Source organism: Vanessa cardui, chromosome 20, assembly GCF_905220365.1.
Source record: "Vanessa cardui chromosome 20, ilVanCard2.1, whole genome shotgun sequence".
Classification (NCBI taxonomy): domain Eukaryota; kingdom Metazoa; phylum Arthropoda; class Insecta; order Lepidoptera; family Nymphalidae; genus Vanessa; species Vanessa cardui.
Window position 1 is genome coordinate 2,680,602 of NC_061142.1, and position 12,634 is coordinate 2,693,235.

General features: G+C 32.7%; 1 protein-coding gene across 5 annotated transcripts in view; it reads left to right on the forward strand.

Annotated features, from left to right (window-relative positions):
* Window positions 1–11,850, forward strand: part of LOC124538580 — a 200,734-nt gene extending 188,884 nt beyond the window's left edge. For all 5 annotated transcript variants that reach the window (XM_047115680.1, XM_047115679.1, XM_047115681.1 and 2 more), the window contains 2 exons: window positions 9,542–9,710; window positions 9,988–11,850. In XM_047115680.1, coding sequence (XP_046971636.1) covers window positions 9,542–9,710; window positions 9,988–10,623 — 805 coding nt within the window. In that variant the 3' untranslated portion in view covers window positions 10,624–11,850. The remainder of the gene's footprint in view (window positions 1–9,541; window positions 9,711–9,987) is intronic.
* Window positions 11,851–12,634: the final 784 nt, after the last annotated feature.

Consider the following 12,634-nt stretch of genomic DNA (forward strand, 5'->3'; position numbering starts at 1 on the left):
GCACTATATTTTTAGTAGACAAACCTTCATCACATTCATAAAAAAAATAAAAAAATAAAAACCAACTTCAAATAAAAGACTATTTCAAAATATATTAATATGCACTAAAATAATTATAACTAAAATATTTTTGAGAGTTCTCCTAAGTAAAATGTACTTAATGAAAACATTAGACTACTTAAAAGTCGATTTACGATTATATAATGCAGTTACAATTATTGTTATATTTGGAGCCGGACTCATCAGCAGATATGCTTATAAATTGTAAAAGTAACAGCCTGTAGATTTCCCACTGTCCATTATCCACCACGCTGTTCCAATACGGGTTGGTGCAATGCACATGTGGCAGAATTTCCACCACCGAGCACGAGATTATAATATATAATTATAAACACAAATTAAACGCGTGAATATTCAGTGGTGCTTGCCTGGATTTGAACCAGCAATGAATGGATGACATACTTACTCTTTATAACATTTCTAGCCAAATCGCTGATTGTATACTTCTACGGAAAGCTTTTGTAAAGCGCGTTTACACCTCAGAAGTACCACCAACCGCGAATCATTCATCTGTAAAGGATAACTCGATAAGACCACCGCGTATGTTACTAATAAGTTATCGCTATTTAAATGCCATGCCAATGCCATCCCACGTGCAAAAAAGCATAAGCACAGCTAGTAATGCCACACATACTGGTTACTTCGCGCAATTTTCTTATTTTTGAGCACTAAATGAATTGTAAACACAAATTAATGACACCTACAGTTATTTGAGTTCAATCCGAATTGACTATCTTCGGTTAAGAAGACGTGTTCGATACACGCTATATTAGCTCTTATAAGAACCTTATGAGATATGTAACACGTTTAATTGGTCAATTTTTTGAGAGAGATTTTTTTTTTTGACTTACACACATTTTAAACATTTCTATGAGAAGTTTATTTTTAATAATGTTTATTTATTTTTCTGTATTTATTGCTAAGCTTTCTTTATTTTTGTTTGTGCTTTACAATAACGACGATTTTGACGACCTCTGCGGTCGAGTGGTGTGTACACCGGTTTTCATGGGTACGCCTTTGAGGTCCCGGGTTCGATTCCCGGCCGAGTCGATGTAAAAGGTTTATTAGTTTTCTATGTCGTCTTGGGTCTGGGTGTTTGTGGTACCTTCGTTACTTCTGATATTCCATAACACAAGTGCTTTAGCTACTTACATTGGGATCAGAGTAATGTATGTGATGTTGTCATGTGAATATTTATATTTATTTATACAATAAAGTATATTTAATTTATATTATAAATCAAAGTCCCTCGGCCGCGTCTGCCTGGCGGTATGAGCGATAAACTCTAAAACTACTGAACGAATTTTCCTGCAATTTTCAATAATAGGTAGATTGATTAAAGAGGAAAGTTTATGTATACCATTTATGAAGATTATTGTGTAAATAAGTTGAAATAGAACGACAATTGTTAAACATGTCGGAAAAATTACCGCCAAGGAGTTTTCATCTCAATAATAAAGTTATTGCAATATATTTAATAAAATAACAAAAATATATTTGTTGTAACAAATATTTTTCCAATGGTCGCTATAGAACTTTTACGAACACATTTTTAATTCCATTTTTTCATAATCCGTCCGTTTCAACCACTGAGCCTAGATAGTGATGCACTAGACATCTTACCATTTATACATTTAAAGATCGATATCAGACTGTTATCAAACAGTATTATCCATCAACGTTTCGTTTGTTTTCAGTAAACAAACGTTACCGACTCGAAACACGTGTTAAAATATATTTTAGTTCGAATACGACATTGCATACGAAACATCAAGTTAAAATATCGATAAATATGCATCGATATACGTGATCTGAATATAAACAGAACATCCCATCCCGTTACAAACTCAGCGAAATGTAAATTTAATTATAAGTAAACATTTAAGACGAGACTCGCGCCAAATCGACGTCGACACCGCATTTTGTCGATATCCATTGAGAACCGGTATCGTATTACTCGATAGTCTATAATTAGTGGTCCGTCACTAATCGCACAGACATGTTATAAGATTGATTGGCGTATAGCTATATAGCTAGTGACGGGCAACGAGATAATGAGTTGTGACGTAGGACGTGTCGATGATAAATCACGTCTAGTGTTGTTTTAACACTTTTTTAAGCGGAATATTAGTTTACTAAACGCAGTATCGTATTACATCGCAGGTAGACTACCTATTTCGAAATTTTAACGGTATATCAATTTTGTACGCGTATTATATTTGTCGTATTTCCACGATTTGAGAACATTCCGATAGCCGCTACAGGTAGTATCGGAATACTTGGCGTTGATATTTCGAGCCTCGTTCAGTTCCGCGGTCAATTGGAAGGCAAAGCCAAATTGGCTTCAAAAAAGCTGGGCGTGCTCAGCAAGGCGAGACAGTATTTCACGTCGGCCCATCGCCTAAAACTTTACAAGGCGCAAATTCGGCCTCACATGGAGTACTGCTCTCACCTCTGGGCGGGTGCTCCCCAGTACCAGCTCCTTCCATTTGACCGCATCCAACGTAGAGCGGCTCGAATTATCGACGATAAAGCCCTTTCCGATCTCCTTGATCCTTTGGCTTTGCGTAGAGATGTCGGATCACTCTGCATCTTCTACCGAATTTTTCACGGGGAATGTTCCGAGGAATTGTTCGGATTAATCCCGGCTGCTGAATTTCACCTTCGGACATCTCGTCAAAATTTTAAGTTTCACCCGCACCATCTTGATGTCCGAAAATCCACAACAGCGCGATTTCTTAGACATTTTCTGCCTCGCACAACCACTTTGTGGAACCAGCTTTCGGCGGCGGTTTTTCCGAACCGATACGACATGGGAACCTTCAAGAAAAGAGCCTACTCCTTTCTCAAAGGCCGGCAACGCACCTGCAAGCCTCCTGGTGTTGCAGATGTCCATGGGCGGTGGTAGTCACTTTCCATCAGGTGAGCCTCCTGCTCGTTTGCCACCTAAGCCATAAAAAAAAAATATAATTGAGTGTAGTTCTATTTTAAAAGTAACTCCTTACTTAATAATAATAATAATCAAATGCCTTTATATAAGGTAATATAATATGTTCTTAATGCAATTTTTCATTGTTGGAATGTTTCTGGGTAAAACACACTCATTAGATATTCTACCGCCAAATAGCAATACTTAGTATGATTGTGTTCCGATTTGAAAGCTGAGTGACCCAATGTAATTACAGGTGACAGGGACATATAATCATAGCTCTTAAGGTTAGCTTAATTGAAAGTTTAATATTTCTTCCAAAGCTAAGGTCTATGAGACGTGACCCCTTATCATCAGATAGCTGATATGAAAAAGTACTACTGTTTTTGAATTCCTTGACAAAAAAATTCAATATAATTTTAATCACCAATCCCGAGCTTTGAACGTTAGACTACCTGATGAAGCCTTATACATAACATACATAGTGTAACTTCATTGAATTAATCTATTTTAATATTTTGTTTTTGTCTTTTTTTGTTTAGTCCATATAATTTAATTTTATTATGTTCTTGATATACCTACTATTGTTATTGTTTAGTACTAATACATAGTTATACTCTGTATTGGAATTTGTTAACTGTAATAATTGGCAATCTCGTCATGCTGTGAATGCACCGTTAGGGTTTTAATCTATTCGATACTATTAATGTTTAAGAAATATTCTCTATGTGATTGTTACCTGTTGTGTTTGCCTCAATAAATAAATAAATAGCCAACGCAGTAGAATAAACTTTTTTATTAATTTACATATACACGTTAAGAGCTAATTAATCTTATTTATACAAACAAATCTCTCCAGCCGTATCAAATAAAATCTCAGTTCCATCAATTAAAAGATACCAGCCCGATTAGAGATAAAGATAATTAAACGCATTAATTACAATACAATTTCGTTGGGACCCATATCGATAAAACGAAATATTTGAAGAAACATAAATCATGACTATTTACATACAAAACAAGGCACCGTGGTCTTGATTTATCTTATAGTTTTATCGACAAACTATGAACGTCACTATGTCTAAAGAGTCGTATGAATGTAGAAACCGTCAATATAATGTATTCTATTTTTATCGCGATAGAGTTTAAAATTCATTGTCACATGTTCGTTTTTGGAAATTTGTATAAATGTATTCTTATCTATGAATTTTGATTCTAGATAAACGATTTATTTAAAGGCTATGGTTTAATTGATTCTTGAATCAATTCAATCTTATGACAGAAATAATTTTAAAATATTGTCATTTCGATAACGATCTCGTCTCATTCGTTGTCATGGTAACCTACAACAACATAAATGTAAACAAACAATATATTATGTCTGACGTTGTGTAACATTTTAAAACAAATTTCATTCATTTTCCAATCAATCCGGTCACTAACAAACGGCTGTCTTTAAAAGAATCACTTGATTCTAAATATAAATTATGTCTGACAAATAGATATATATTGTAACTATGTTTTTCAAATTTAGAATAAATTATTTTGAATGTACACCGCTACACACGCAAACACACACACACATACACAATATACTAGAGTGTATGGCACGTAATCAGGCGGTATGCACAATATTCTACACGCTTAAAAATATAAATTATTCATTCATAGAATTACGTACCAATTGCTATGAATATATCCAAATATTAAATATTCAGAATTTAGTGTACACAGATCTTTAATAATATATTAATGAATATTAAATTTATATTTTTTATATATATATATTATCTGTGAAGTGACAGATCGCAAAAGCGCGGGAAAATATGTATAAAAATGGGCGCGCGGTGAAGGTAGTATGTGCACAGTGAGCTGATATTTAATTATATTATCTATATAATCTAATTAGTAAATCGACCTTACCTGTATATATAATAATACCCTATGATGCTATTTAAATATAAAATTTTTCTCCTTACTGGCTGTGTAAAAAAGGTTTGGAAGTTTAACAATAAAAAATATTTTGAGTAACCCTAAAAAGAATAATGACAGAAGTCTGTGCTGATTCTTTTTTTTTTAATTTTAATTCCCAAGCAAAGGCAACAATTTCTTCGTATTATTTTTGACAGCATTCAGTCTTATATTCGAATTTTTTAAAATTTCTTCGAAAAATTAAAAGAGTTTTCTTGGAAAAGAGTTTGTTATATCACTCAATCCCCGACGAGCTGTTAACTGCCTTTTTATAGGAGTGTCCATTTCACGATATCATGAGGACGGTCGTGACCGTGGGTGGTCTATTTTATGTCGCGGAAGTATTTTTTATTTATACATTTTTCTATAACAACAAAGAAATCTACTTTCATCTTTTATAAATACATCTAAGGATTATTTTATATCTCTCCTTCGCAAGAATTATGATGAAATAAATCTTATATATAGAATGTAATTCCAAATTCAAAAATACGAAAATAAAATTTAACTCTAAATAATGTACCTATATATATAAGTACAATGATACATACCAACACTCTTCCAATTAATTGCACTTATTTTGAATTCGAATGCAATGATTGTATGACACTAAATATTATAAATTTAACTGTGAATCTTTAGAATTGAATATGTAAAAGTTGTCTACGAGTATATTGTTATTTATGTAATATATCACATTCCAGTGACATAAAACTGCATTGTTCAAACTAGGTATATATTTTATAAATGTGAATCAAGTACATTTATCTAACTATGTACAAAAGAGATAGATAAAACTCTTATGTAAAAGTTCGCATCAAAACAAATAACATATTTATATAGCAATAAAAATAATCTTATCTACAAATATTTAATCAAAAGATATTTTAGCAAGAATAGCAATTGTTCAAATAATAGAACAATTTACAACCAATATTGATAAAAACAATACAAATACATTAACAAAAGTTATAACAATACTCCTAATCAAATATAAGTTGATTACTGTTCGTAATGTAAATTCTACTTAAAAGACCCGACAAGAAAATCAGTAGTTTCAAAATTAAATTTTTATAATATATCCTAAAATTCATGTATAAAAGCTCCAAGCCTTTTATCATCTATAGATACAATTTCTTTTTAAATCATATCCCTGACTAGCTGTGCCCGCGACCTTGTACGCGTTTAAATTTAACAAAAAAATATATTGTAGCCTAAGTTACTCGTTATTATATTATCAGTTATCTGTCAGTGAAAGTCCCGTCAAAATCGGTCCAGCCGTTCCAGAGATTAGCCGGAACAAACAGACAGACAGATAAAAATTGTAAAAATTTTTTTGGTATACGTATGTATCGTGTATACATGCATATGCATTGAGTAATAAATGGCTATTTTAATATTACAAACAGACATTATAATTTTATTATATGTAGTGATTTATTTATTGTTGCGACAAACGATTTAAATATATGAATCGGCTAAGTTAATGTTAAGTAAATAATATAATTATGGTAAACTAAACATTTATCAATAGAAATATCTTAATTTTTTTTTCAAAGTTAACGCCGCGTAATTATAACCCCCACTTTACCATAATTGAGTTTATTGAATCATTTTTAATTTGCCTTTGTTACGATAACAATTTATAAACATACGTATATAGGTACACATCTTTATTGGAACCCCCATCTACCTGGTATTAGGGTTCCGTGGAAATTATATAACTCCAGAAACATTCAATCTTTATAGACTTAGTATTTTTGTATTCCCGTGATCGGTGAGTGAGCCAGTGTAACCACAGGCACGAGGGATTAATCTTCAAAGTTGGCCGTGCATTGGTGACGCAAGGAATGGTCAGTCTGTCTTTTGAAGTGGTCACCCTCAATATCTATGATCCAGTTAAAACTAGTCTTGTTTTTAAACGATTGTGAGGTTTTTATTTATTATTATAGATTATATATTAATTGGAATCGTTAAATGACTATTTATAACTATAAAATAAGTGGAAATTATTATTTACATTAATTATTATTATTAAGTTATTAAGCTTATTTACATTTATACAGTTTCATTACAGTAAAGGTTTCATAGTTTCTGAATTAAAAACTATTAATTCACGGAACCTTTCTATTTAAAAAAATATCACCCTATATAAAATGTTCCATGAACCATGTTCAATAACCGTATCTAATTTACTTATAATAACCCAATGTAATTGCATTTCAATTGAATGGCATTTTAATTTGCACATCCGAGTGGGTATTTGTAAACAAATTATGATATCTTTTTAATTTCAATGCACATTTTTACTATTATTACTGGGAGCTGAGATGGCCCAGTGGATCGCGCGCGCGTTGACACGTGCATTTTAACCGATGATTTCGGGTTCAAACCCAGGCAAGCACCATTATAGGTATGTGTTTAATTTGTGTTTACAAAACATCTCGTGCTCGGCGATGAAGGAAAACCTCGTGGAAAAGCCTGCTGTCTCATTTCATCGAAATTCTGCCACGTGTGCATTCTACCAACCGGCATTGGAACAGCCTGGTGGAATATGTTTGGAAAACCTGTCCTTAATGGGAGAGGAGGTCTTAGCCCAGCAGTTGGAAATTTACAGGCTGTTACTGTACTATTATTATTATTTATGGAAGACCTGCCAGACCTTAGTCATTATTAAGTTTATGAACTAAATATGCGATCAGGAACAGAAAAAAAAACAAAAGAGCATCGAAAAAGAAAAGAAATGCCTTAATATTTTTTTTTAACTGTAAATCATAATTGTAAATATTCTGACAATTATATTAAAAATATATTTATTTAAAAATATATATGATGCATTTCACTTCACTTCACTTGGTGGTAGGGTTTGTGCAAGCCCGTCTGGGGTACCACACATTTATCATATATTCTACCGCCAAACAACAGTACTTGGTATTATTGTTTTCCACGGGACACATGGGACATAACATCTTCGTTCCCAAGCTTGGTGGCGCATTGGCGATGAAAAGAATGGTTATATATATAGCATAAAAATGTCTATTTAAAAATGATCCTAGCCATACTGATTTCATGCAAAATAAGATTTTTATGATTCATATATCTCGGTACTATTAAGGCAACGTGCGTAAAGAATGTTTTCCTTCGACCATTATTTGGTAAATCTACATGGAAAATTGGTCCCAACGAAAATTCCTTTTTAACTGAATAATATATACATACATAGCCTATGTCCATCCCGTAGGATTATATTTGGAATATTAGTGATGTTCGACCTCTATCTCAACACTTACGAATATACAAAATTTACCTATTTGTAAATAGATTCAAACGAGAGACAATTCAAAAGTTTTGACCTTACTCGAATTAAGAATATTTTTAAAACGAAATCGCTTACCGCTGTCTGTCCATATTATGTTTGCTTAGATCTTTAAAACTACGCAACGTACTTTGATGCGGCACTTTTCAATAGATAGAGTTATTCGAGAGGAAAGTTTTTGTATATAATACATGGACAATATAGAAAAGAAACACTGATAATTTCAGAAGTTTCTAATGTGATATCGTAAATAAACAAATTCTGTACTATATTAGTATTAGTATTGCACCCGTGTAAAGTCGGGTCGAGTGTATTTATTTCGGTAGAAAATATAATTTAACGGCTCAACCTTTACCGGTAAACACATATAATACAAAAGAGATCTAAAAAATCAAACAAACAATAGTTTGTAGAAATAAATTAAAAAAAAAAGCAATATTAAATCTAGACGAGATTGCACAATATATTACAACCAGAAAAACCTGCATCCACTTATCAAATCTTATAACAATGAAACCGATAAGGTATCTGTCATTTTTAATATCTCATAATGCTCAGAAAAAAATGTCAAGTGGCATTCTGCAAGTTACAATAGATTCGAGATACAATACCGCTCCGACAAATATTAATAGAGATGCTGTGATAAGTGTATTTGTACGTAACTGGTAGTTAGTGGTAATAGTCGTATCGTTTGGTAAATTTTTCAACAATAAATAACAACACGCACACTTAAACGCGCATGGGTTATGTATAATTAAATTAATAGTTCGATAAAGCAGCTTCCGTTTGCTCTTCTTTGTTAAGATGAGTGGGATTTAAATAACGGTTAGGTCTGATACAAAATACAAATGTATATGATCTCATAATCTCCTAAACGATTTTATTCAACAATGTTTTTTATGAATCAGAATAATTGAGATTGAGATGATTGCGATACATCTGTCTTTCTCTTTCTTACCTCACCATGAAAATTCTATTGAAGTAATCTTAACTGTTTTCTAGATTTGGAAAAACCATTTGGATTTCGATAAATATGAGATCTTCGTTGGCTATTGGAGAATAGTTAGATTGAAATAGTACATCTTATTGTAATGTTTGTAATAACTAAGTTCCTATTTGGTAATGTTTAGATTTAAGATCGTATTCTTGAGTATATATAATTAATACACTTCTGTAAGAACTTGGTTCTTTAATTTAATTTAAAAGTCTTTGTTAGAAAGCATTTTGATTTTATGCAAATATTAAAGTGATACTTTCTTCATCAGGCATAAACGGAAAGTGACAAACCTGCTACCATCGAAGTCTTCAGCTACCAACCAGAGCACAGGATCGCAGAGGCGAGCACCACCACCAGCACCGCTATACGAGGACCTGCAAGATCTGCCACGCCGACCACCACTGCCACACAGGCCCGAAATGGAACCACAACTTGAGGTGAATATTTATGAACAGTACTATAATTATTAACTTTAATACAGAAGGGAAAAATATATAATTAACTAATGTACTAAGATTAGTTTGACAAAGATCTATATTTACAAACGATCTGTTCACTTTTATTTATGGCTTTGAGACAATTAGAACTCTCATTATGAGAGAAATAAGGGTACGTTGACGCAAAATAGTCTACCCTATAAATCAATCATATAATTGTTATTAAATGGACATAAATATAGTAACTGTTATAACATATTTTTCCTTTTTTTTGCAGATGGTGGAAGCAAAGAGACCCAATTGCCAAGAACGGGTATTCGTTTGCGGCACGGGTGGGTCATGGAGAGGTGGTAACTCTTGTGGTGGAGACGCGTGTGGTGCTCCTCTGTACGAAGAGTTGCCACATCGCTCAGATGACTCCATTCACAGTGACGACCATTTCGCTGAGGACGAGCTAAGTCTCGTCGGCGAAGCGGTACCGTGTCGGACGTGTTCGAGGCCACCCGCGCCACATTCTTTGCCTCATAGACCAAGGCCGCAAAGACTAGATCGACGGCCCAAGTCACTTGAAAGAAGACGGGCTCAGCATAGAGTTCCTAGACATATGCATCCTCCAGATCCATCAGAATTCCACGAAGGTGTGCTTCTTGATGCATTGTTACGATTATATCCTCAAGTCGGCACAGTCGGTGCTCGGCCCCCTGGACCTATGCCAATGGGACCGGGAGGAGCCTGGCCTGGTGGTGAATTACCTGGCATCAATTGCTGGAGAGGTCCACGAGCGTCTCCCAAACCTCCTAGTGGAGACTCCTCGTTTGGTTCCGATTCAGGATACAGCAATAATACTTGTGGAACGTGTGGTACAAGGGCTTCCTCAAGACATCGCTTGTCAGCTGAAATACCATTGTCATGAACGAGAAGATATTTCGGACTCGATGATGGGCGTGCCATAATGGTTCCATTTTGAGTGATATAAGTTTTTTAATGTAATTCCAAGCATTTACTAGGTTTACTTCTTACGGCCTACTTTCACTGATATTCAGTATGGCCCTCTGCCTTCTTCGAATAGTGTTTGTGAGTGAATTGTTATGACTATGGAACTTAGTGATACCGAGTAGTGATAATATTTCTACAGTCTGTACAAAAGAGTTTCTAATTAGCTGATGTATTTCCAAATAGGAATAACCGTAATTTAATTTTGTCATAGCTTTTTGGAATCACTTTTTTCAATTCGAATCAATTGTGTAGGTATTTTGTACGATTACGTGAACATAGATAAGTTGTAGGGGTTTCGTCATAGTAAGTTATATCGAACTAGTCCTAAATTAATTGCAGTTATCAAGTTATAATACACATATTTGTTTTAATGTAAAAATATAAATTGTAAATTTTGGAATTCACTGAATTTGTAGATATTGTATAAATAGTTGATAAATATTAAGTTAGTTTAGTGACTTGGATTTTATTATCATATCACAATGAAATTATCTACATTGCATTTATAGAATAAAATCATTGATGTCCTTTCGATTATGTTTTTAAAGCTTTATTTATTTATATATTTCTGGTGCTAAAGAATTTTTAACTATTGTATTGCCATCGTCTTTATATTCCTGATGTTTAAAATTCATTTCTTTATATACTCCATGTAAAACATTTATGTTTAATCAATTCTGTAATATGAAACATTTCTAAATTATATTTGGAATCATATTTTCATATGGAATGAAGACGTTTTCGAATTTTAAATCAACATTTTAAGAACAGCGCTATGTTAATATTACTTTGAGCATCTTTTGAAGTTCATGTATATTATAATTTATTTTAATAACAGCTTACTTGAAAATCTTATTGTTTTTTTTCATCTGTACGATGCTAAAGTAATTACAATGAAATTTTTCATTACTGAGAAAACAATCATTATGTCAGTATCTACAAACTATGTATATTGAAGATTATATTCGATCATCTATTGTTCTTGTTTTTTGTTTTTAATATATTATTTAAGTGATATTTATTATTCCTGTATCGTTTCGCATGTTTTAAAACATCACTATTACGATAAAGTTTACGGACAAATGTGTCTATTTATAAATATGAGGAGCACAATAAAATAAAAAATAAATACATTTCTAAATAATATTTTCTTTAATTTCATTTCCACTACAACTTTGCACTTTAAAGAAATAAATATCTTGTAATAAAAAAAAAATAATAATCTGATATATGATAACTTCTGCTTACTATGACATACACGACGGATGCCAAAGTCCTCTTCATACTAAGTAAGTGAGACGAAGGTGCAAAATTTGAGGACTCCCTATAATTCCTTAGGATGGCTATCTGTACTCGTCGAAGAGGTTGGAATAAGCAGTCAACGTCTACACTTTATATACTATGATTTATTTCGACCGTACCTAAGACTAAAGTGGGTTGAAACCCATGTAAGATCTAGTCTTAGTAGCTAAAAATAAATCTGATCGAATAGACCAATAAAGAATCGAAGTCCAAACATAAAACTAGCCGAAAATATTTACATAACTTAATCAAATACAAATACACAACAACATAATAGTAACAAAATATACATCATTCAAAGGAGTCAGTCATACACATTTCTTTTTGTTATCATATCTTAATTTTTTTGTTCAAAAATTTTCAACTCGTTGTCATCAAGTTCCACGAATCATTTCCACTGAGCTCTCTGTACCAATCGTCTTGCGTCTGACTTTCCCACACTGATCCTCATTATCAAAACAATATTCGAGTTTAAAATACAATCAAAATGCTAATTTAAAATCAGAAGCTCCGTTTAAATTATTCCCCTTTGTAATGCCATTCCGTATCTAGATACTAGATTGTTAAGTTATTTCCTAGGGAGCCTCTTAAATTTTATCTTTATTGTGCGTAAACAAAAGGGTTGG